Source organism: Stegostoma tigrinum, chromosome 23, assembly GCF_030684315.1.
Source record: "Stegostoma tigrinum isolate sSteTig4 chromosome 23, sSteTig4.hap1, whole genome shotgun sequence".
Classification (NCBI taxonomy): Eukaryota; Metazoa; Chordata; class Chondrichthyes; order Orectolobiformes; family Stegostomatidae; genus Stegostoma; species Stegostoma tigrinum.
The window spans coordinates 47,125,986-47,152,351 of NC_081376.1; the positions used below are offsets into that span (position 1 = coordinate 47,125,986).

Consider the following 26,366-nt stretch of genomic DNA (forward strand, 5'->3'; position numbering starts at 1 on the left):
AATATTGACTGGGTGCACTATAGTTTGAGTACTATAGACGGATCAGTTTTTGTCCAGTGTGTGCAGGAGGGCTTCCTGACACAGTATGTAGACAGGCCAACAAGGGGCGAAGCCACATTATATTTGGTACTGGGTAATGAGCCCGGCCAGGTGTTAGATTTGGAAACAGGTGAGCACTTTGGTGATAGCGATCACAATTCTGTTATGTTTACTTTAGTGATGGAAAGGGATAGGTGTATACCACTGGGCAAGAGTTACAGCTGGGGGAAAGGCAATTACGATGAGATTAGGCAAGATTTAGGGAGCATAGGATGGGGAAGGAAACTGCAGGGGATGGGCACATTAGAAATGTGGAGCTTATTCAAAGAAAAGCTCCTGTGTGTCCTAGATAAGTATGTACCTGTCAGGCAGGGAGGAAGCTGTAGAGGGCGGGAGCCGTGGTTTACGAAGGAGGTGGAATCTCTGGTCAAGAGGAAGAAGAAGGCTTATGTTAGGATGAGATGTGAAGGCTCAATTAGGGCACTTGAAGGTTACAAGGTAGCCAGGAAAGACCTAAAGAGAGAGCTCAGAAGAGCCAGGAGGAGTCATGAGAAGTTGTTGGCGGATAGGATCAAGGTAAACCCTAAGGCTTTCTATAGGTATTTAAGGAATAAAAGAATGACGAGAGTAAGATTAGAGCCAATCGAGGATAGTAGTGGGAGGTTGAGTGTGGAGTCGGAGAAGATAGGGGAAGCACTAAATAAATATTTTTTGACAGTATTCACTCTAGAAAATGACAATGTTGTCGAGGAGAATACTGAGATACAGGCTACTAGACTAGGTGGGATTGAGGTTCACAAGGAAGAGGTGTTAGAAATCCTACAGAGGGTGAAGATAGATAAGTCCCCTGGGCTGGATGGGATTTATCCTCGTATCCTCTGGGAAGCCAGGGAGGAGATTGCCGAGCCTTTGGCATTGATCTTTAACTCGTCATTGTCTACAAGAATAGTGCCAGATGACTGGAGGATAGCAAATGTGGTTCCCCTGTTCAAGAAGGGGAGTAGAGACAACCCTGGTAATTATAGACCAGTGAGCCTTACCTCAGTTGTTGGTAAAGTATTGGAAAAGGTGATAAGGGATAGGATTTATAATCATCTAGAAAAGAATAAATTGATTAGGGATAGTCAGCATGGTTTTGTGAAGGGAAGGTCGTGCCTCACAAACCTTATTGAGTTCTTTGAGAAGGTGACCAAACAGGTAGATGAGAGTAAACTGGTTGATGTGGTGTATATGGATTTCAGCAAGGCGTTCGATCAGGTTCCCCACAATAGGCTATTGTACAAAATGCGGAGGAATGGAATTGTGGGAGATATAGCAGTTTGGATCGGAAATTGGCTTGCTGAAAGAAGACAGAGGGTGGTAGTTGATGGGAAATGTTCATCCTGGAGAGCAGTTACTAGTGGTGTACCGCAAGGGTCGGTGTTGAGTTCACTGCTGTTTGTCATTTTTATAAATGACCTGGATGAGGGCGTAGAAGGATGGGTTAGTAAATTTGCAGACGACACGAAGGTCTTTGGAGTTGTGGATAGTGACGAAGGATGCTGTAGGTTGCAGAGAGACATAGATAAGCTGCAGAGGTGGGTGAGAGGTGGCAAATGGAGTTTAATGCAGACAAGTGTGAGGTGATGCACTTTGGCAGGAGTAACCAGAAGGCAAAGTACAGGGCTAATGGTAAGATTCTTAGTAGTGTAGATGAGCAGAGAGATCTCTGTGTCCATGTACACAGATCCTTGAAAGTTGCCACCCAGGTTGACAGGGCTATTAAGGCATACAGTGTTTTAGCTTTTATTAATAGAGGGATCGAGTTCCGGAACCAAGAGGTTATGGTGAAGCTGTACAAAACTCTGGTGCGGCCGCACTTGGAGTATTGTGTACAGTTCTGGTCACCGCATTATAAGAAGGATGTGCAAGCTTTGGAAAGGGTGCAGAGGAGATTTACTAGGATGTTGCCTGGTATGGAGGGAAGGTCTTACGAGGAAAGGCTGAGGGACTTGAGGCTGTTTTCGTTAGAGAGAAGGAGGTTGAGAGGTGACTTAATTGAAACATATAAAATAATCAGAGGGTTAGATAGGGTGGATAGGGAGAGCCTTTTTCGTAGGATGGTGATGGCGAGCACGAGGGGGCACAGCTTTAAATTGAGGGGTGAAAGATATAGGACAGATGTCAGAGGTAGTTTCTTTACTCGGAGAGTAGTAAGGGAATGGAATGCTTTGCCTGCAATGGTAGTAGATTCACCAACTTTAGGTACATTTAAGTCATCATTGGATAAGCATATGGATGTACATGGAATAGTGTAGGTTAGATGGGCTTGAGATCGGTATGACAGGTCGGCACAACATCGAGGGCCGAAGGGCCTGTACTGTGCTGTAATGTTCTATGGGTGCAGTTTGTGGCTTGGAAGGCAAATGCAATGTTGGCATTCATTTCAAGAGGGCTAGAATACAAAAGCAGATTTACTGAGGCAGTATAAGGCTTTGGTCAGACCGCGTTTGGAATATCATGAGCAGTTTTGGGCCCCCATGTCTAAGGAAAATGCACTGGTTTTGGAGGAGGTTACAGGAATGATCCTGGGAGTGAAGGGCTTGTCATGAGGAGCAGTTGACGACCCTGGGTCTGTACCCTGAGTTTAGAAGTTGGGGCATTGAGGGTGTGGTGTCAAAATGAAATGTACAGAATACTGAGAGGCCTGGATATGGTGGATTTGGAGAAAATGTTTCCACTAGTAGGAGAGACCAGGACCTGAGGTTACAGCCTTATAGTAAAGGGATGACCCTTTTAGATGAGAGTCTCTTCAGCCTGAGGCTGGTGAACCTGTGAAACTCATTGCCACAGAGGCCTGTGGAGGCTAAATCAATGAGTGTATTCAAGACAGATAGGTTCATGATGAGCAAGGGGAATAAGGGTTCTGGGCAGAAGGCAGGAGAATGGGGTTGAAAACTGTATCAGCCATGATCAAATGGCGGAGCAGTTCCGATGGGCTGAATGGCCTAATGCCACTCCTGTATCTTACAATCTTGTTTTAAGTTTAGTTAAGAGCCTGTCACAGTGTATGATTTTCAGTGATTTTAATATTTCCATTTATGGAGCTTTATTTTAAAAAAAACGAAAAAGCTGTTCGTTTCATTTCGAATGTTATGACGTGCATCTTTTGAAAGTTTAGAAAAGCCAGTACCCTGTGCGGTTTTCCATTAGATGCTGCAACGTTTTTAATTTGTCTTTACAGATTTCTGTATTTTCCAGTTACTGGAACTTCAAGCCCTACTGATCCTGAGCAACAGGTTAAATGAAGATCAATCTGCAGTCGGTGACCACCTCCTGCCCAGCTCCCAGGCAGTTACTGTAGATGCTGTCTCTGAATATTTTGGGCAGTATACTTACACTTTTTCTAATTAAGTTACACACTACACTTCTCCCTCCAATCCTTGATATTTGTCTCACTTTATTAAACTAACTCCCTGTCTGGGGCCTGGCCTGCGATATTTGAAATGAATTATGAAACAAATGCAGTCTTGAGCTTTTAACCCCGTAGTTAGCCTTAAGGTAGAGGCTAATGTTATAGTATTAACTGTTAATGAAGATGTGGTTCAGAGCTGCTGAATGGGAGATGGTCACAAATATGTTGAATTAGGAGCAGTAGTTTCTCCAGAATCTCTCTGGTTTTGTGTTCTGCACTTTTAATTGTTTCCAAGTTGCAGGCTATGTGGAGTAAAAGAGGGAATATTATCTCTTCGTGGAGCTTAATGTTGAAGCACTGAAGCTCTGCAATTCTGCAGCTACGGAAATCAAAGAACAAAAGCTATACATTATACCTCTTGGTGGAGCAGCCCAACATTCTTACATTCATTTTATCTTTGGGAGCCCCCGCCTCAGAGATTTCCTCCTTCAGAAAGCAATGAAAGATCAAAGTGTAGTCATATTTAAGTTTTTAAACAGGTCATACGTTAAATTACTATGGCATTAATTAGCTTTGAATTTGTGCTGGTCATAAATTAGTTGACCCATTGTTTGTGATTGCTTTATCAGGAAACCTTGTATCTAGGTTATTTTTGCATCAGAATTTATAAGCCTCTGATTATGTATTTGACTTCTAATGGCTCAGCAACTTAGAATGAACAAAAATGAAAAAGACACTGAGCACAACTTAATTTGTGCAAATATTCAACTTCTAAGATGTGCTAGAAGCATTGTAGTTTGTTAACTAACTGCATTTCCAACAATCTAATTGAGAGCCCCATATGCGCCTGGAGTATCTGACAAGCGCTTTCTACTCGTGTGAAATCTTATGGATGCCAAACAAAGCAATTGACACAGCAGTAATTGGAATTAAAACTGCATAGTTGAACTGCACAGCATTAATAAAGGATAGAGGCAATAGGTTCGGCATGTCTTCACTGCACAGCAAATCTTTATACATTGTTGAAAATATAATCAGTTCCATTCATGCAAAAGGACGTGGTTTTAAGACGTAGGAAGTTTCAATCAGATTTTTAACAGACTCCCTTGTGCAGAATATAAAGTGTATTTGTGTATCCCCTCTGGAAGAATTGTGGATAGTCTGTGTGTGTGTGTGTTAATGCTATTGGTGTACTGTTAATATTAACCAGTGTTTATGTTTCAGCTGCATGTTTCTGTTGTATTTGGACAATAATTCTTTGATCATCTTGGCAAGATAAGACAACTGGTATTTCAGCTTCTGAAAGTGACGTGAATTTTGAAACCACCATTCATAATGGAACTACATTGGAAACTCTCAATATTGAATTTCAGTACATTGTGCTATCTTCACAGTCACTGGTTTGTCTGAAACTTGATTTTTAAAAAATGAAAAGCCCCACATGCCTCTAATCCATGTATCCTTTGCCTCCAGTACAAAGAATTGCCACCTTTTTCCTCCGTCTTAAGTTGAGAACTGAGGATATCCAAAACTAAGCTTGTTTGATGTAAATGAAGTTTAACGTAGTGCGGGATAATACTTGTTTCACTTATTTTGTGAATATTGAAATTAATTTCTAAGGGACACAATTTGAAAGCTGTCTGCTGAACAATACTGTGATTATATATTCAACACTGATCAAGTTGAGCATTGTTCAAACAGTCATATATTTCCACCAAATAAGGTGATCCTTATCAAACTACTGTATTTTTAATGTCTGGTAAATGTTCCAGCCAACACTTTGTAGAACTATTAAATGCTTTTGCCTTTTGAGAGTTTAACAAGATGTTTGCAATTAAAAAGCAACATCAGAGAGCCCTGCATTCCTCTCTCTGTTGGCTTTAGCCAATGTGCTTGTGTAAGATGATGTAAAATGCTTGTGGCAGCTAGTTCCTTGATTTGCACAGCATTGATCCCACAAGTCTCAGTGTAACTCTTTCACATGATTTCCCACAGGTTGCAGCCAGAATGTACTTCCCCCTTCTTGAAACCTGTTGCCTCAGTCTGTGAAATTATCTGCAACTTCAGTTTTTTTTAAACTTATTGGAGTAGAAAGTAGTCCTTCACTTCGCTGCAAGGTTTAAGAGTAGTGCACACCCCACTTGGAGTGCAATAAGTCTTGGGGCAATGTGCAGAACCCCCGATGTGGAACCTTTTGGAAAATTGGATACAGGGCTAACTGGGAAGGCTGGCAATTATTGTCCATCCCTAACTTCACTTCAGACGGTGGTGATGAACCTTTAATTGCAGTCTGTCTAGTATCTGTTGCATTTCTTGTATGCCTGATTTGTGGCTATTGAAAAAGCCAGTTGAGTGTGACCTTTGTGGGAGTCACAGGTAGCCCAGTCTTCCTTCCCTAAACCAGTCTCTCTACTGGCAATTGATAATAGTTTAATGCTCCATTACTGAGACTAATATTTGATTCTTGACTTCATAATTAATTGACGTAAAATTCAAATCCCAGCTGCCATGATGGGGTCTGTGTTAGACAGAGCACTGTCTGTGCCTCTTGGATTACTAGTGCAGGAACACTGCTGCTGTAGCATCACCGTCTCTTCACATTACTTGTAAGCCTGTCTTATTGTAACATGAACCAACGTTACAAGTTGTACTTTTCACCCAAGCACCAGAGAGAGTGGATTGGTGAGGGTGTGACATGGGTCGGTTGACTTACCCAAAACTCAAAAATGGGTAAAGTAAGGCAGAATAGATGAGGATGTGCCACGAGTGTTTATCTCTTTAAAAAGCTGTGATGTCTTCCAGTATCATGTAACTTGAATCCAGTATGTAAAATGTATATTCTATTCAATTCCTGCGATCAATCTGTAGCAGAATATGCTTATGTTTCTGTGTTTGCTCTTGATGTAACGACATGACTGAGACCAATTCTATTTAATGACTGTTTAAATTATTCAGTATGTTTTGTGGACCAAGCAAATTGTTCAGATTATATCTGCAATAAAGTATTGATCTCAAAGAATTATATAGTTATTCAGTATCAAGTTTGAGTTGATGTCCACTTTCATACACTTTGCAATTACTTCTTCAAAATATGATTGATTATGTTGATGAAAAAGCATTCCTGTTTCATTCTTATGATGGAATGCTTAGGTATTGCCAATGTTGATTAAGATTGTACCATATGGACTACAAAGTTTTAAAATAAAATGGGAAGTGTATGAACTTTCACCAGATTGTGCCAATCAAAAAAGTGCCATTGATACAGTTGGTGTGAGAATATCTGGTTGTGGTGTGTTTGAGGCCAGGATTAGTTCTTATAGATGTGATTTCAAAATAAGGTTTCATATACAATAATCCAGCCTGTGTTTTCCAGATCAGGAATAGCAAGGAACTACTAACACTCTTAAATCACAGCAAGAAATAGCAGAGAAGCTTCCTATCAACCAGCACCTTGGCTGATCATCTGGGCAGCACTCGGGAGAGATTGTGGAATGCGCTTTTGGGTCAGAAGTCATAAAACTAGGATATAGTACAACAGATTTGTTGGAAATCACAATGATTTCAAATAAACCTATTGGCTCTAACCTGGTGTCGTGTGACTTCTGGCCTTGTCCAAAACCAGCACCCCACTTTTGATTGGAGACTTTTATCCTTAATGAGAAGAATTGATTTAGACCATCTTAAATGCAAATCTTTTAAGTATATATTTTTAAAGTTTGAAATATACTCCAGTAGACTTCATACACTCAATGGTAGGAAATTCTCTGGATTCTTGGCTTTTGAAGCATTGATTTATTTCAGAATTCAGGTTTGGTATAAGCCCACATTGAATCAGTGGGCCTGACTGCAATGAATGGTTAGACTTCAATCCTTAATATATGCACCCTTTATTTATTTTGTGATCACATTTTCTCCATTGCACTGTCATGAAATTAATCATTAACTTAATTATCGTCCTTTATCTGCAAATTTGAGATTTCCTTTTAGCCATTTGTGTTAACAAATGGAATTGAAAATTAGGAATTATAAACTTAATGTGTGTTTAAAATCTTTCAGACAAAATGTGAAAATTATGTTCTAATGAGATTTTCTTATCAGTCTCTTCAGCGATGTTATAACAGATGTTTGGAGCAGATGATGGGGTTTGAATACTGACTTCTTCCTGGTCCAGAGGTGGGAGACTACCAGTGTGCCAAATGATTTTTTAAATTTCTTCAGTGTTCCTCTAGTTTGGATAAAACACTGACTTATTGTGATAGAGTAACTTGCTGATAGTGACTAATTTATGCTGTTGCTGTGAACACAACTGAGTTTGAACAGACTGCGCTCTTAAAACAGCAGTATGTGATCCATCAGTTTATTTTAGAATGAAAAGTAATTAACAACTAATATTCAGAGTTACATATATTACAGCTGGTAAGCTTGAACGTCAAGATGCTGCACATATATGCTTTCCAATGCCCACTCCAAAAATAATGATCAAATCTTAGTTGTGTAACAATTACTGCCTTGTTTTAGAAAGATTAATCTTCCAGATTGTCTTGCCAGACATGATTGGTGAAGCCCTGCAGAGTTTTAGAAGTAAGTTGTCTATTTGGTGCGTAGGCTCAGTCTTGTTCTCTTAATTAACTTCACCCCACCATCACAAAACAAATTAACTCTTGCCTGAGTTTGCGAGCAGAAAGGGGAAATGTCAAGGCTCACAGTGACAGGTTTATTTTGTTACTAAAAGTGATAGTTGCTTGCTATCAGCTGTGATGAAAAAATCAAGCAGTGCATTTTGCAGCATTGGTGCTTGATAAGCTGAAAGCAGCCTGCGAGAAGCAATTATGCACTGTAACTTGGTTTATGCCTGCTCAATGCATTGGGAAGTTTGCACTGGAATGATTAAACTTGCACAAAATAGTGATATCAACTAATAATCTAAGGTACAAACGACCCATTAGATCCATTGCTTCCAAACAAAATAAAGGGCTTGAATGCCCACATTTGTGGTACAGTGGCAATTTGTGACTTACACTATGATTCTCTTTATTTCCCAACATCAGTGAATTGTACATAAGCTGCATGCTTATGATCCAACTTTAATTTCTCTGGACTTTAGCACAACACAATGCCTAGTTCCATAACATTTAGCCTTTTTTGGTTGCTATAAGCTAGCAGTAATTTTGAGGATAATTGTGTTTGATACGTGTGGGACAGGTCAAAACATAATCACCTGTTTGATGTCAATGATTTTAAATTACAAAGTTTCATTCAACTCAGCTAAATGGATTTTTTTGTAGACAAAAAGAAATTCATGAAATGGATAAAAGTGCATGATTTAGTTTTTTTTGTGATTAAACCTGCAATAGATAATTGCCAATACGTATGAAGTTACAAATGAAAAAGTGCAGTTAAGCCAATATTATGCAGGCCAGCTGAAGATGTTAGATTTCATATTTGGGTTACATTCAGAAAGAGTGCCTATTGAAATAACTTTAATGGTGCAGTCTTTGTATGGGCTTAACAACAAACTCCCTTGTGCACGACGTTGCTAATTGTGGTGGTTTCTGGTCGAATATCCCATCCAGATTCTAAGGTTCCAATGCCCGGTTGTCCACACCCACCTTCTGTTTTCCATGCTGAAAGAGAAAATGGCTGTCAACTGATCAATATTTACCATTTGCAATGTTCTTATTCTGCTATGATATTCAAATATCTGTTTCTTTCAGTTAAGTAATTTTTCCCTGGAGGTTCAAACCTCCCTTTGTTTATACCAGTTTGTTTTATGGCACGGAAATAATGCTGACACTAACACGTCGTGTCACGGCATTGTACCACACTAACAATAGATATACAAATAATTTGAAAAGACAATTCTGCAGAAAGCAACAGATGGCACAGTGACATCAGCTTCTGGCACAAGATGCTTTCTAAAAAAGAAACTGGCAAATAGAACAACGCATCTATGCAAAAAAACCTAATTATGCAGAAGGACTAATGCTTTGAATTTCAGCTTGTTGTCCAACTCTTTCAGTCAGGTAATTGCTCATTAGCTGAATAACAGATATTACAACTCAATCTTATTGTTTGGGTGATGACTGGTGTTAAAAACAAAAAAAAAGTCATTTTGGTTTTGTATGATAAAACTACACTTTAAAAAAAGCACGTGCAGAGCAGGAGAGACTTGAACCTGGGCCTCCTTGCCCAGCGGTAGGGACGCTACCACTTTACTGCAAGAGAAGGTAGGCTTTTGATCATCTTATTGCAAAAGGAGGCCTGGAATTTTTCCATCCATGAGGCATCACTGGGTTCCAGGGAGAGAGAGCCCTTGTATACGTTCATCTTCCCCTTGGTTATTGGAGGTGTGTGGATTGACAAAAGATTTCTGGGGGAAGTGTCAATTAGAAATTCATAAACTAATTGAGTTTTTAAAAATAAACACACCTTCTTTCTTGGTGATGAAGAAAAACAGAAACCCCAGCAACAGCGAATTAGGACCAAGAGGATCAGAGTCAGCACTGCACCTAATTAAAGGAAACAAAGAAATTCATGACAATGCAGATTACATATTTGAGTCAAGCTTTAGGGTCATTACCACTGCACCACATCTCTAAACCAGAAGGCCAAGGTTCCAGTCCTACTGTTGCAAGGATGTGCAATAATCTTTGAACAGGTTCATTTGAAAGCATCAAAAATCTCAGATGTGGTCATGGTAGGATGACTGACACTCATTCTGTCAAACTCTTAAAACCCTGGGTGCCTGCAACACTTCTGTTATTTTAAAGGTGACATCAGTACATTTGGACTGACTGCATGTGGAAGTGGAAATATTGTAACGAATACTCCCTTTTTTAAAACAAAAATCACATCTTCAGAAGGATGAAGAGGAGCTTTATTATTATGCGTTTTTCTCCCCCAAAAAAGCATCTATTGTTGCAATTCTTTACATTGCTGGCAGAGTATGAAGAAACAGATACAGCCATTAACCCAGTGTTTCAGCGTAACATTAAATATGCAGCTACCGCACAATTGTTTAGCCAATGGAATACTGATAAATAGGGTTTTGCTGCACTGTGTCGTATTGAAATGCGTTGGTTATTCTATGTTTGATTATAAAACCTAAACACCATGTTTGATTGGTCAAGTCTGGGCGTTGACTCTGATAAGTTAACAGGTGACACAGGCACTCCATTAAGAGTTGGAACTCTTAGACGAAGCTGTCTAACGGTACTGTGTAATACTCAATGTTGTTTGAAAGTACAGTATTGCTGAAAAAAAAGCATTTGTGCCATGGACCTTGTTGAATCTTCAAATCCCTGTCCTCAATATGTTCTTCTCTGTTCTAAAGCTCTTGCAGAGGGTTAGTGTGAACGGGATGGGCCGAATGGCCTGCTTTCACGCTGTAGGGATTCTAACCTGGAATCAGTACATCAGGCGTCAGTGTGGCGCTTCAACTCGAAGCAATAAAGGCTAAAAAAGTGTGAATCTACTCTGGCAAACGTTGAGGGTATGGGCAGCTCTGAAGAATTGTCAGAGCTGTCAAAGATTGCTGAATTACTGTGCTGTTTTTGGCCACCTACTGTTCTTTAGGAAATTGTTTTTTCTGGATTGGTCCTTTGGCCTTCTGTCTCCAAAAACACATCCTTCTGATGTTGGCGCTGTTTCCAGTTTAGCAAGCTGGCATTTAGTAGGCACTCTCCTCAAACTGGGCTGTATCTTTGCTGCTGGAGTCGCTTTTTGAGTGTGTTGGTTTTTGAAGGGTTTAAGTACAGACCAGGGACTGTGTGTGTCCCCTCTTCATTGACTGAGAGGCGCTGACTGAATCGGTTTTTCTTTCAGGAGCCTCTGCGTCCATTGACATTAAACTTTCCTGTGACAGAGTTTCTGCTGCTGCCGATTTTCCCCCCTCGGAGGTGGGAGGCCACATTAGATAATGGTCAGTCCAGCAGCTGTCAGGTCCTGTTGGAAAATGGGAGATATGGACATTCTCACTTCACTGGCTCAGACAATGACATAGCTAAGCCTGTGCCAAATGGCTGGGGTGGGCTGGTGCCATGAGGTGTTGTATTGGTCCTTTGGATGGGGGAAGGTGTTTTTTTTATTAAATGGCCAGGGCAAGATTAAGGCCTTTCATCAGGCACAGGACTCCATTGAGGTTTGCGTTCTTTGTTGATCATCTTATGTTTGGTGTCCATCAAAATTGCCAGTCAGTATCTCCCTTGCGTGCACGGCTCAACAACTGATTGAAGCTGAAATGGAATTGCACTTTTAGCCTTTGTTGCTTCAAGAGTTGGAGTGTCCACACTGATGCCAGATGTACTGATTCAGGATTAGAATCCCTGCAGCCCATTCAGCTCCTCCAGTCCGCACTGACCTCCTGAAGAGCATTCCACCTCGATCCACACCGCCAGAGCCTTCCATTTTCTGGAGAAGTGATGGCCTAGTGGTATTTACGCTGGACTGTTAAATCCCGAGAGCCAGATAATGTTCTGGGGACCTGGGTTCAAATCTTGCCGTGGCTGATGGTGGAATTTGAATTTAATAATAATCTGGAATTAAGAATATAATGATCACGAATCATTGTCCATTGTTGGAAACGATCTGGTTCCCTAATGTCCTTTTCAGGGAAGGAAACTGCTATCCTTGCCTGGTCCGGCCTACATCACAGCACTGTGGTTACCCTTGAACTGCTCGCTGGACAGTTAGGGATGGGCATTAAATGCTGCCTGGCCAGCAATGCCCTCATCCGATTAATGAATAACTCCAACAGCCAAACCATCTAATCCACACATCTTTAGACTGTGGAACCCAGAGGAAATGCGCAAACTCCACACAGACAGCCATCCAACAGTGGAATCAAACCCAGGTCCCTGGTGTGATGAGGCAGCAGTGCTAACCACTGAGCCACCGTACTGAGGGGTGGAAGCTGAAGCCAAAGAATTGTTTATGCCTTACTGAGCTGCCCGGGAGCATTGTTTTTTGTTTTCTCCTTAAATGATGAAGCTGACTCCACAGAGTTCATATCCTGTGATTAGTGAAGGCATTCAGGCCTCTCCTTTTCCTGTATCAAGTCTGGAATTCCCAAAGGGTGCTGGGTCTAAACTTCTTACAGCTTAGCAGCCGGAACCGGTACCAGTTATAGCACAGTCAACGGTTACATTTAACAAGTTAAACAAATTATATTTGCTTTGATATTTGTTTTAAACAGCAGGTACCTTTTGAGGTAATGCAAGGTGGCTATGATACTGCTAGCTGTGCCCATCACAATTCCTGTGAATACCACCCAAGAGCAGGGGGAGGCACCATGTGTCGGAATGTCCCACAAATGCAGGCTATCTACGGCAAATAATCGGGAATATGCAGCCTGGCCGCAGCCCCTGTTTGGAAAGGTCAGCCAATGACCCAGGAGGTGGTAACTCCCCTTCCATTCATTAGGCTGGAGCTAACTATGAGAGTCTTACGGGAATGCCCAAGGCTACTGTAGGACGGGCAGTTCTGAGGAAAATGGGGGATTTGCCAATATTCCACAAGCTGAGGAGATTTACAATGTAAACCCTAAGGTTGAGCATCTTTGGGATTCCCTAAGCATTCTATCTTCTCCAAAGCAGGGACCAGTCGTGGAGTCTGTCCAGCAAATGAATAATGGGGCAGAAGTAACAGCACCATCTATGAGGCGCAGTGAGTATGGTTCCTCACCACACCCATTAAAATATGATCCAATGGAAGTGCGTGATTTAAACATTGCAGAGATCTCAAACTTCAAGTCATTCTGTTTTAACAGAGTGCCTTGTAATCAAAAACTAAACCTTCCGCGAGTTAGGAGGGTTAGCCACAATCTCATTCAATGGTCATCTTCAGGCTCTGCAATCCTATGCCATGCTGTTTATGCTAAAGAGAAGAGTTAGACAGAATAGCAGCTAGGAGACATTCACTGAATCTTCCAATTCTTTTGAGACCCCAAAGGCTTCTGCTCAAAACTAAACCTTAAAAATTAGAAAGTCTGGTCTGTGAGAGCGGGCCAAATCCAGGCTGTTTTCTTTGTTCCAATGTTTTTAAAAAAAACCCTCAAGTCCTCACAAATTGTTTACTTTCCTAGAGACAGCTCCACATTTCTGCATTACAAGCTCTCTCCAAAAAAAAAGACAAAATAACCTCTTAAAGTGACAGCCTCATTACAAAAGTCTCATTTTGCACAGTATTTTGTCTTTGTTCACGCTAATTACATAAAGCTTGGCAGCTTACCAATGAAAATAAAGAAAATGGCAAATGTGGCAATATCCCAGTTGGACTGGAAAAGCTGCTTGCTCTGTAATCTTCTTACAACATCATTGAATTGGGCTTCAATCTCAGTGCCCAGATCCTGGTCAGCCATCTCCACCACACTGGCGGTGTCTGAAATTGCTCAAAGCTGCTGCGTTGTTCTCCACCTCAGGCAAACACTGTGAACTGCAAAACACAGAACAGAACCCATCATTTCCAAGTTTATCGCTCAGAAAGAATCTGCAAAAGAATGTAACCATGTTACTTCTAGCACTTTGCCATCTAAATAAAATGCATTTCAGAGAAGCCTGTCCTTGGATGATTGAACATTCTAGCCCAGAAATGGTGGGCTGCATGGCCTCATCCTCATCTGCTGTAGCAATTCTGCTATATTAACTGTTGTCAGACTCCCCTTGCTCCCTGGCTTCAGGCTGCATTTACACGCTAACCGCGTAGCTGCAGGAAGCTTTGTTAAAGGCCCCTTGAAGTCAATATACAAGCAACATCTTGGGTCTCCTATGATGCAGTGATCATGTCTCTCCCCCTGAGTCAGAAGGCCTGGGTTCAAGTCCCACCTACTCCCTGGACAGGCTGTTTAAAAACATTACAATACTTTATAAAAAGGAACTCTTTGATGTATTGTAAATATAAGCTGCAATTTAAATAATTAGGGCACACACCAGTGTTGTATATGAACATTGTGTTGCACTTTCACATATTTTATGAATGAACTATGTTTTTGAAGCAAATAAGTGAGTAAACTCTAATATGATTAAAGTGTGAATGTGTTGTGAGCCCATTTCAATTGTTTACCTGCCATATTTTTGTCAGTTACAGTCATTGAGGGAAATGTAGCTCAATTCTTGAACCATCTTTGCTTCATGACAGCTGTAATGTTATAGGTGATGTTGTAGGTGTACAGAGATGTTATCACACACCTCTGGAGCAGATGAGGCTTGAACCCAAGGATTGAATGCAGGATTTCAAAGGTGGCCTAAACAATCTCTTGTCCAACCCACAACACAAATTCCCAACTCCTACACTCAATGCACTGACTCATGAAGACAAGCATGCAAAACCCTTTTTCATTATCCTGTTTACCTGCAACTACCCCTACACCTCAAAATAAACCTGCTAAAATGTAATGCAAGTTTAATGTTCCTGATAGTCTGTTGGTGACATTTGCTCGCTTAGATAAATTAACTTGTACAAGGATTCTCCACCACAGGAGAGTTGCCAACTTTCATTCGTGAAGATCCAATATCGTTCACATGGAATCTGTCCACTGTTTATAAACGTTATCGCCCATGAGTATTTCTTTTCCCCCATGAAACCCACACGTGCAGCCGATAAAGTCACCAACAAAGATTAAACTGCAGAACTCCCGATTACATACCAGCGTAAACACACGTGTTGCTAGGTCTTAACATATCTCAAAGTACAATGGGACCTTGATCAGATGGGCACACGGGCTGGAGTGGCATGTGGCATTTAATTTAGTTTAAAAAAAGGTCTGAGGTGCTGCATTTTGATTGGGCAAATCAGGGCAGGACTTATTGGTAGGGTCCTGGGAAAGAGCGCTTGGAGTGCAGGTTCATTGTTCCTTGAAAGTGGAGTTGCAGGTAGATAGGATAGCGAAAAAGGGTTTTGCAGAAAGAGATAACAAGGTGTAGAGCTGGATGAACACAACGTGCCAAGCGGCATCAGAGGAGCAGGAAGGCTGATGTTTCAGGCCTAGGCCCTTCTTCAGAAAATGAATGCTTGCCTTTTGCACGCTTGCCCTCATCAGACAGTGCAATGAGTCTAGTTGGGGGTGGGGGTGGGGAGGTGGGGTCATGTTGCAGGCTGTGCAGGATCTTAGTTAATCCACTTTTAGAATACCGTGTGCAACCCGGTCTCTCTGCTACAGAAAAGTTGTTGTGAAACTTGAAGGGGTTCAGAAAAGATTTTCAAAGATGGTACCAGGGCTGGAGGGTTTGAGCTATAGGGACAGGCTGAATAGGCTGGGGCTATTTTCCCTGGAGCTTCAGAGGCTGAGGGGGTGACCTTATAGAAGTTTATAAAATCATGAGAAGCATGGATAGGGTGAACACTCAAGGTCTTTTCCCCAGGGTGGGGGAGTCCAAAACTAGAGGGTATAGGTTTGAGGTGAGAGGAGACAATTTAAAAGGGACCCAAGGGGTAACTTTTTCACACAGAGGGTGGTGAGGGTACAGAGTGAACTGCCAGAGGAAGTGGTGGAGGCTGGTTCAATAACAGCATTTAAAATGCATCTGGATGGGTACATGAATAGGAAAGGTTTAGAGGAATATGGGTCAAATGGGACAAGGTTAATGGACAATATTTGGTTGACATGGACAAGTTGGATGAAACAGTCTATTTCTGTGCTGCACAGCTCTACAATGAAACTGTCTTTCAAAAATCAGAGGTGCAGTAGTGTCACTTAAACAGTTTGTGCAATTTCAAACACTGGGTAACTTAGTACAGCAGCTCAGAGCTGGATACACATGATGGGTCATGTGTTACAGAACTGTGGAATGCTAATGATAGAGAAAACCACTCAGCACATCCTGTTCAAGAACAACACAGTCAGTCCCACTTTCCTGCCCGTATCTCTGTAAATTTTCATTCTTTTAAAAACTGATCGATTCTGCCTCTATCAGCCTGCCGGGCAATGCATTCCAGACCCTGAACTGTCCCCACAGGCCTCCCAAGTCTCTAATACATCTCCTCTGGTTTTCCAACCTTCCTTGCAGGAAAGTCAAACGAGAGGACAGCTTTAAAATTACGAGGGGCTGATTAGGGTAACAGTAGCGAAGATATGGGTGGCACGGTGCCTCAGTGATTAGCACTGCAGCCTCACAGCACCAGGGACCCGGGTTCAATTCCACCCTCAGGCGACTGTCTGTGTGGAGTTTGCACATTCTCCCCATGTCTGCGTGGGTTTCTTCTCGGTGGTCCTGTTTCCTCCCACAGTCCAAAGATGTGCAGGCTGGGGTGGATTGTCCATGCTAAATTGCCCGTAGTGTTCAGTGATGTTTGGGTTATACATGGGAAATCAGGGGAAGGATAATGGGTCTGGGTGGGATGCTCTTCAGAGGGCCAGTGTGGACTTGTTGGGCTGAATGGCCTGTTTTCACACTGTAGGGATTCTATGACTCTATATTTCCATTGGTAATCAAGCCCAAAACTAGGATCATAAATACAGGCTGCAGGTGAAATGCTCCAATCTGAATCTCCAAAACACTGCACCTCATCACAGCTTTAGCTTCTGTTAACAGGAATCCGAAATGTTACTCCCAACAAAGTTGTAACCCACACCATTTGTTTGATTTTTTAACTGATTCACGGGAGGTGTGGATCATTGGCTAGGCTGAGAGCAAACCACATTGCTGTGGGTCTGGAGTCACATGTAGGCCAGACCAGGTAAGGATGGCAGTTTCCTTCCCTAAAGGACATCAGTGAAACCAGATGGGTTTCTCCACCCACTCCCATCAATGCTTCCATGGTTATCTTTAGATTCTTAAATTAAGATTTAAAAAGAATTGAATTCAAATTCCTACCATGTCTCCCATAAGAACTAGGAGCAGGAGCAGGCCTTTCAGCCCCTCAAACCTACCCCACCATTTAATATGATCATGGCCGATCACGCCTTGGCCTCAACTTCAGTTTCCCACCCACTCCCCAAAAACATACCTCTGGCAGGGTTGATGCCTGAATGTTACCTGGGTCTTTGGACTATTAATCCAGCAACTATTAAGTATATCTGGTCAGCAGGGACGAGTTGGGTGGAAGGGTCTGTTTCCATGCCGTATGATTCTATCAGCAGGAACTTGAGTGGGGAGATAAAATACTCACTGCAACATGGCCACGTTCCAGCTGTAGACTTCCATAACAACGTATGCAACAGAAGACTGGTCAAGGTTCGCTTTTGTAAATGCAAATGAACTCAAGCCAGGTATTTCAAGCCACACAACTTCCTCCTGCTGTTGCTGTGGGGAAGTTGAGAATTTCCAGTCACCCCTCAAGATCAAAACAAGGGCTGTGTGCAGAGGAATTTTCTAACACGGTGTAATTTGGACTGGACCGTTTTTGTCACCGCTGCATTTTATCAGAAGAAACTATGTCTTCCAACAAAACCTACAGGAAGGCTCAGAGGGGAACCTTTTGAAAACGAGTATTTAACATTTAGCTGCTAACTTGGGTGAAGCGTTGGGGGAGGTGGAGAGAAAGAGAGGTTGGGGCAAAGACTGAGACAATGTTTCCTAATGTACTGGCAGAGAAGTCTAGGAGCTTCTTGTCTTTGCCAAGTTGCATTGAAAACAGTTGGCATTCAAACACTGTCAAGCAGCCACTGAAAGCATCAGTTTGTCTGGGTTAGCAAGGTGTAGAGCTGGATGGACGCAGCAGACCAAGCAGCATCAGAGGAGCAGGAATCTGGGTTTCGTTTCCGTAAATAAGTTTGCCACAATCAGACGAAGCATTCCTGACACTGTTTGAGCATTCACAGTCAGAGATATAGAGTACAGAAACATACCCTTCAGCCCAACTCGACCATGCCAACCAGATACCCTCAATTAATCTAGTCCCATTTGCCAGTATTTGCCCCACAGCCCCCTAAACCCTTTCTATTCATGTACCCATCCAGATGCCCTTTACATGCTGTAATTGTAACAGCCCCCACCACTTCCTCTGGCAGCTCATTCCATACATGCACCGCCCTCTGCATGAAAAAGTTGCCCCTCACGTACTTCTTATATCTTTCCCCTCCCACCTTAAACCTATGCCCTCTAGTTTTGGACTCTCCCACACTCGATAAAAGCCTGTCCACGACCCTCAGGATTTTATGAACCTCCAGAAGGTCACCCTTCAGACTCTGACGGTCCAGGGAGCAAAGCCCTGGCCTATTCACCCTCTCCCTGTAGCTCAAACCTTCTGACCCCAGCAACATCCTTCTAAATCTTTTTGCTCCCTCTCAAGTTTAACAGCATCCTTCCTATAGAGAAGGGGGACAATAATTGGACATAGTATTCTAAAAGTAGCCTACCAACATTCTGTACAGCTACAACATGACGTCCCAACTCTAATGTTCTCACCAACGAAGGTAAGCTTGCCAAATTTCTCCATCACCACTGCCTCAGGCTAGTTATTTTTAATTCATCTGCGGCATTTGGCTATCGCTGGTCCAGCCAGTGTTTATTGACCAGAGGACTGCTCAGATACAACCACATTACTAAGGGTCTGGAGTCATGTGGAGGTCAAACCAGGTTTAAAAAAAAAGAGGATTTCCTGCCCTCATACTTCAGTGAGACTGTTGAATATTTTCCTTTCCCAAAAAGAAATATAGAAAGGGGTTCAATCTCCACATCTGCTTATGAGGATTTGAACCTGGGTCCCCAGAGTAATAGGTCTAACAATAATACCAGCAGGCCGTTGCTTCCTCCCGAGTTAGAGGATGAATGCAGATAACAAACACAAACAAGTTAGGTCACATACATCAGCTCAGTTAACATCACAGATGATCAGGTCAGACAAAGAGTCACATGGCTCCCTCTCCTCACCAGTTTAAAGCTAACAGAATGATTTCTATTAATGCAAGAGAAATTAAATACAAACGTCAGGAGATTATGCTTTACATTCTATTGTGAGACTCCATCAGGAGTGCCTTGCATAGTATGGGTCTAAGTACTTCGAGAAGGACGTAAATGTATTGTGGGCAGCATGAAGCGTCACTAGCTGGGGTGGCTCAGTGGTTAGCACTGCAGCCTCACAGCCCCAGGGTCCTGCGTTCAATTCCACCCTCTGGTGACTGTCTGTGTGGAGTTTGCACATTCTCTCAGCGTCTGCATGGGTTTCCTCCCACAATCCAAAGATGTGCAGGTTAGGTGGATTGGCCACACTAAATTGCCCAGGGATGTGTAGATTAGGCGGATGGGTCTGGGTAGGATGCTCTGAGGGGTGGCTTGGGCTGAAGGGCCTGTTTCCACACTGTAGCGATTCTATGAAGTCGACTAATACCTGGAAAGGGTGGGTTGATTTGTTTTTAAATTTCCTGTGATAGTTTATTATATCTGTGTAATTATACACCTCCATTCTTGATGTGTGTCAGAGCCACAGTATTGTCTATTGACTTGACTGGTCACAAAAGACAGCAAAATCGTACTCCGCAGGAGGACATTCATGTCTCCAACAAGAGATTTTCCCATTTTCACCGACTTTGTAACGTTAAAGGGCAGCAAGCTTCAGCTCCTTGCTCTGATCGAGGTTTCTCATGGCTGTGGTGCAAGACTTCCCAGCAGCAAAGGTTGGACAGGCTCGGTCTGTACCCGCTCGAGTTCAGACAAGTTGATCGAAACCTCAAAAATCCTGATGGGGTTTTGACAGAATGGACCTGGAAAGGACATCTCCTCTTGAGGGGAAAATCTAGAATCTCTGATTTGAAACATAGGGATTGCCTTGTGAGCACAGGCTGGTTCTGGAACCATCGGAGTTTGGGAAAAGTTTGGAAAAGGTGACTCAATCGAAACAAACAACATCCTGAGGGGATTTGACCAGGTGGACGTGGAGTGGATGTTTCCTGCTGTGGAAATATCTGGGGCTAAAGGTTATAGTTTAAAAATAAGGGGATGCCCACTTAAAACAGAAAGTGAGGAAACATTCGTTTCCTCTCAGAGCATTACGCCTCTGGAAATTCCTTCCTCAGAAAGGCAGTGCTTGCTAAATCTTTCAGTATTTTTCAGGTAGAGCTAGATAGATTCTTGATGACCAAGGGAATAAAGATTATTGGAGATGTACAGGAATGTAGAGTTGAGATTAAAAATCAGATCAGGCATGATCTTATTGAATGGAAGAGCAAACATGATGGGCTGAGTGGCCTGCCCTTGTTCCTACTTTGTACGTATCAAGAGGTAAGGGCTACAATTAGTTTGTAGACTGTGTTGTGTGTTCATGGACAGCAGAGTTGCTAGTGATATAGTATGATACCAGCTCACTTCCAACCCTCTTAACCCTCCATAAAAAAATAAAATGGGGCTGTTTAAAGTAATTTGAGTTGCACAACATCATTGCAGGTAAACATCCACCTGCCTGTGTTGCCATGGGAGACCAGAGTAAGTTCAATTTCCCCCTTGAGTCAGTTTTCATTCCCAAACATTTCACAGTGTCAGGATTGCTGGATTGTGAAAGGTTTCAGCTCAAAGTTCAAGGCTTGCTGTGTTTGTAATTCAGATTATTCAAGTCAAAAGTTCAAATTTGTCATGGATTGCTAAAACTGAGAAAGTCCCCTTCAACGTCAAGTTATTAGCTTTTCTAGGGGCATCAAATAAACCTAATGCCCTTTCAGAAATATACCTTCAACATTCCCTTTCAACAGATTTCCAAACTGACCCCTGCCAAAAAGTACAGTTGAGTCTCTCCCCCACACCCCACAAGAACAGTAATCTGCTGCCAGGGAAATATTTGAAGTCTATACCTCAAGTGATGTCAGAAATCACATGACTCCAGGTTATAGTCCAACAGGTTTATTTGAAATCGCGAGCTTGTGGAGCCTCTCTCCTTCCTTGGGCGTTAGTGAGGGAGCTAGTATCAGACACAGAATTTATAAGTAAAAAGATCACACAACCGATGAGGATGTATCTAACAAGCCTAAGATTGCTGTTAAATCTTTAATCAGTTGGAAGGTTTTAATTGAATAGTATGCATATGTAAATCCCCGAATTTCTTTCAAGTTACTGCCCTGAGAGGACTAAAGGTTTTATTAGTGCAAAGGAGAGGTGACATTTTAGGTCAGATGATGCATGTTAGGTGTGAGGCCTTGTTTAGAATCTGCTTATGTTAAACCCATGTTCTTTCTGAGCCATTGTAGGGAGTACATTTAAAGACTGTTGAACTTCTACCCACATACTTTTATGTTTCCACTTAATACTAGAAAGACCTGTAATATTAACTTTATTTTTCTACTTATGCTAAATACTGCTTTATTTTTAAAAACTTTATTTCCTTAAATGTGACGGCTTGTTCCTAATTCTTTTATACCCGGGCACCTTTGTACTCAAGGTGGTGCCATCTATGGTGACATTATGCACTTGCACTGTACTCCTGTACTTGAGTACTGGTGACAATAACGCTTAAATCAAAAGTGTAAATCTCTACGTGCCATTTTGTTTATATGCAGAGCTGTGTACCACCTTTAAAAACATTGCCAGCTTTTGCTGTGGCATTAATGCTCCTAGCCGTGGTATGGTTCCACTCATTTCGAGTCCGACTCCAGAATTTGAACTCAAAGATCAAGCCTCAGTGAAGTGCTGCACTGTCAGGGGTGCTGTTATTTTTAGAATGAGGTGTTTACCTGGATGGTATTATTTTGAAGAGGAGCAGGATGTTGTTCCTGGTGCCAGTTCAGTATTTATCCCTCAACTAATATCTCAAAAACAAAGAGATTATCTCAACGTTACCTGAAGGAATTTGAATAAAGGCAATATACTGTGGGAGATGGAAATCTGAAACAAAGCACCAGGAATGCTGGTTTAGCAGCATCTGAGGACAGAGACGCAGAGACCGTCAGACCTGATGAGTTTCTCTCATTCTCAGTATTTGTGACAACTCGCTGGGAGTAATTTCATAGAATCCACTGTTTGAAATAGGCCATTCAGCCCATTGAGTTCACACTGATCCTCCAAACAGCACTTAAGCCTGTAACCTTGGATTTCCAATGGCTAACCCACCTAGCCTGGACACTACAGGGCAATTTAGCTCAGCTAATCTGCATATCTTTGGACTGTGGGAGGAAACTGGAGCACCTGGAGGAAACCCACACAGACATGGGGAGAATGTGCAAACTCCACACAGACAGTTGCCCGAGGCTGGAATTGAACCCGGGTCCCTGGCGCTGTGAGGCTGCAGTGCTAATCACTGAGCCACTCACTAAATTGGCACAGTTTTCAGCAATACAATAATAACCACAAAAGGTACTGAATTTGCTGTTGAGATCGTTGAGACATCATGAATAGCGCTATATAAATGCAAGTCTTCTCTTCTTTTAAAATCAGTTTTCCAGCTTGTTTAATTTACTTGCTCACAGAATGTGGATGTCACTGAGCACACTGTTATCTACTGCCCAACCCTAATTGCCCAGAGGGTAGTCAATCACATTGCTATAGGTCTGGAGTCACATGTGGACTAGGTCAGGGAAGGAGACACTTTCCTTCCCTTCAGGGCATCAGTAAAACCCAAAAGGGCTTTTTAATGACAATGTTACCATTAGACCAGCTTTCAAACAAAAATATTCAAATATCACCGCCTACTGTGTTTGCATTTCACATCATTTCCAAGAGGCTGAGACTGGGAAGCTGTAGATAACTAATCCCGCGGGAATACAGCTGTACCACAATATCCTGATGTACTACAGGGCTTTGACAGTGGAAAACCCATGCACCGGGCTCTTCATTGGGAGACAGTGGCATAGACAATGGGCTGGTGATCCAGAAGTTAACGTCTTGGTTCATACCCTACCACGGCAGTCGGCAGAATTGAAATGCAAGGAACGAACTTGGAACTGAAAACTATTGGTGACCGGGAAACTGTCATGGATGGTTAGAAAAAAACCAACCTACATTTGAGAGACCAACATAAATCAAGCATCAGTTCTGGTTGGATACATTCCCGGAGGTTTCACCCAGCTTTGTTAAAAAAAGCCTTTCACTTTTAGCACTGTAGGCAGAGGAGTTCAAAGAAAACAGCAAGGAAGCACCAAATTTACTTTGTGTCAAGTGATAACACGGTGTAGAGCTGGATGAACACAGCAGGCCAAGCAGCATCAGAAGAGCAGGGAGGCTGACGTTTCGGGCCTAGACCCTGTCTTTTCTCCTGGGTTACTTACAGCCATTATCAAGAAATTAATCCTCCATTTCTACAGATTCCAATGAACTCGATTTTATTAAAATCAATGGAGCTGATCTTCTGACTTAGTTACCGATGAGCCCTCTTCTGTGTTATTTTGTATTGTATTTTACAAACAACTCTTCTGTTTATTATTTAATTTTTAAAAAAATATTTTAAAGGCTGAGAGAAACAATATCTTGCCTGACAAGGCAGTCAAAGCATACAGAGGGAGGAATTTTGTGGCTACCATTAGATCTTGATCTTATCAAATTATAGATCAGAGCAGAGGGGCAGAGTGGCCCACTCACATTCTTAATTTATACTTCTGCACATTTAGTCATCACATCAATGTTGCAGATAACAATAAAAATCAGTGCAGTGCCTTGGTAGACGCAGAGAAATTAAAAAAAACATGATCAACCAGGAAGTAGTTTGACCTAAAAATACAGGCCTCACACATGAAGCCTGAGGTGATTTGATAAATCAACATTTGAATCAATTTATAAACACCAAGTTAACCATAGCCTCATCAAGAAAATGATGCAGCATTTGTTTCTTAAATCTTTGAATTATTTTCTTCTTCACAACACAAAGTGAATACAGCAACAGCATGAACAGAATAGTTTGTGATTCTCAATTTCAGAAGAGATTGTTTGGTGATTGCTCCTACAACTTAATGGAAACAAAACTGAAGCGCAAGATTAATGATTAAAATTGCTTCCAGCACACCTCACAATCCAACACTGAGTCTTACCTTGCACACTCCTTACTGACCTCAAAACAAAACCATCAAAGCGTTCACCCTCTGTTTTTGTTTGGCAGTTCTACGAGCGTTGAATAGCGCTTCAGACTAAAACTTCCCCACCCTAGTCAGGGAAGTACACCTTGATTAAATTGCATCCAACATTCTCATTGCCTGGTTGGATCATTGTGTTAATTATAGGTGTGAGTGGGAGGAGCTTGACTCTCAACACACAAAACTAACTCCTGCAAAATTATGCTCCTGTAACCGGCCTTCAAATCTGAATTAGTTTGTGTTAATATGAAGAAGCTGGTCTGTAACCCAAATTTGTATTTTCACAGAATGTTTTCTTCCCTAATCGCTTCTCATTACTGTTTGGGAGTTTAATATCAACGGGCTATGAAGTGATTCGTGTGACTTTTTTAATGGTTTCTATTGTTCTGGAATATGGGGTTTTTGGAACAACCTGTTTCATACTAAACTGCAATATAACGTAAAGTGTCTGATGTACTTAATCACATTCCAAGATCTTAAATTAGAAAATTGGCAAAATTTTGTGCAGTACATTTAGAGAAAACCTCCTGCAGCACCGATACTCCTGTGAGGTTGTCACTGTCCTGTTTAGGCAGGAAACATCCATTGTAAATGCTGATGGGGGAGTTCCTCATGAACAATTAAAACTAAGCAGCCAATATGCCACCTTAAAATAAAAGTCAAAGATTACATTTGCAAATCCTAATCAAAATATTCCCTGCCCTTTAAACCCACTTCATCTAAGCTCTACACCTTGTTGTCTCACATTCTCCAGCATCTGCAGTTCAAAGCACAAAGAAAATTACAGCACAGGAACAGGCCCTTTCAGCCCTCCAAGCCTTCACCGATCAAGATCCTCCGTCTCAACCTGTCATCTACTTTCTCAGGATCTGTAGCCCTTTGCTCCCTGCCCATCCATGTACCTGTCCAGATACATCTTAAAAGACACTATCGTGTCTGTGTCCACCACCTCTGCTGGAAATGAGTTCCAGGCACCCACCACCCTCTGCGTAAAGAACTTTCCACGCATATCTCCCTTAAACTTTCCTCCTCTCACTTTGAACCCATGACCCTTAGTAATTGAGTCCCCCACTCTGTGAAAAAGCTTCTTGCTATCCACCTTGTCTATACCCCTCATTATTTTGTAGACCTACTATGTCATCTAAGGAGAACACTTGATTTATCTGATTAAGAGGAGGTCATGACCCGGTGGTAATATCTCTAGACTCTTAATCCAGAAACTCAGCTAATGTTAAGCCATGCTGGAATTTGAACTCCATAAAGAATCTGGAATTAAGGGTCTAACAATGACTATGAAGCTATTCTGGATTATCAGGGCAAGTCTAGGAAAGGAACCATGTCATTCTGACCTACACGTGACTCCAGGCCAACAGCAACGTTTATTTTATTCACTCATAAGGTGTGGATATCGCTGGATGCGCCAGTACATATTGCCTGTTCCTAATTGCCCAGAGAGCAATTAGGAGTGAAACACATTGCTGTGGGTCTGGAGTCCCATGTAGGCCAGGCCAGGTAAAGATAGCAGATTTCCTTCCCTAAAGGGCCTTAGTGAACCAGACAATCGATCCTTGGTCATGATCAGACCCTTGATTCCAGATTGTTTATTGAATTCAAGTTCTACCATCTGCCATGGCAGGATTTGAACCCAAATCCGCAGAACTTTAGCTGAGTTTCTGGATTAATAATCTAACAATATTAGACCGTCGACTCCCTTTAATCAGATAAATCTTACTGCCCCCGGGGCAAAGAATGATGGGTAATCAATGCAGGCCCAGCCAGTGATGTCCACATCCTGTGAGTGAATTTTTAAAAAAAATGATGGTTTTGAATCCTCACTGTGGCAGATGGTGGAATTTGAACACAATAAAAGTTTGCAACCCCCATCGATTGTTGTAAAAACCCATCTGGTTCACTAACATCCTTTAGGGAAGGAAACTGCCATCCTTACCTGGTCCAGCCAACATGTGACTCCAGGCCCACAGCAAGGGGGTTGACTCTTAACTGCCCTCTGGG

The 26,366-nt window shown here is 42.0% G+C and overlaps 2 protein-coding genes across 5 annotated transcripts in view; one reads left to right on the forward strand and one right to left on the reverse strand.

Annotated features, from left to right (window-relative positions):
• rogdi (rogdi atypical leucine zipper) overlaps nucleotides 1-6,452 on the forward strand; it is a gene marked incomplete at its 5' end in the record, with an annotated part of 33,976 nt that extends 27,524 nt beyond the window's left edge. The window contains one exon of the mRNA XM_048551814.2: nucleotides 3,263-6,452. Coding sequence (XP_048407771.2) covers nucleotides 3,263-3,304 — 42 coding nt within the window. The remainder of the gene's footprint in view (nucleotides 1-3,262) is intronic.
• Nucleotides 6,453-7,776: 1,324 nt separating this feature from the next.
• Nucleotides 7,777-24,469, reverse strand: smim22 (small integral membrane protein 22). 4 transcript variants are annotated; one of them, XM_048551702.2, is made up of 5 exons: nucleotides 24,312-24,469; nucleotides 21,150-21,256; nucleotides 13,661-13,864; nucleotides 9,863-9,942; nucleotides 7,777-9,057 (listed from the first exon to the last, which is right to left on the reverse strand). In XM_048551702.2, the coding sequence occupies exons 3-5, from the start codon at nucleotides 13,788-13,790 to the stop codon at nucleotides 9,010-9,012; spliced, it is 258 nt and encodes an 85-aa protein (XP_048407659.1). In that variant the 5' UTR covers nucleotides 13,791-13,864; nucleotides 21,150-21,256; nucleotides 24,312-24,469; the 3' UTR covers nucleotides 7,777-9,009. The 4 variants fall into 4 exon arrangements, with proteins under 4 accessions (XP_048407659.1, XP_048407662.1, XP_048407658.1 ...); XM_048551705.2 differs by having other exon boundaries at nucleotides 24,332-24,464; XM_048551701.2 differs by lacking the exon at nucleotides 21,150-21,256 and having other exon boundaries at nucleotides 24,312-24,467.
• Between the last annotated feature and the right edge of the window lie 1,897 nt (nucleotides 24,470-26,366).

Coding starts and splice junctions, on each gene's coding strand:
- smim22 (XM_048551702.2), bottom strand. CDS start 13,790: ATGGCTGACCAGGATCTGGGCACTGAGATTGAAGCCCAATTCAATGAT. Junction 9,943..13,660: donor CATTTTCTTTATTTTCATTG/GTAAGCTGCCAA, acceptor TCCTTTAATTAG/GTGCAGTGCTGACTCTGATC. Junction 9,058..9,862: donor CTTCATCACCAAGAAAGAAG/GTGTGTTTATTT, acceptor TTTCTCTTTCAG/CATGGAAAACAGAAGGTGGG.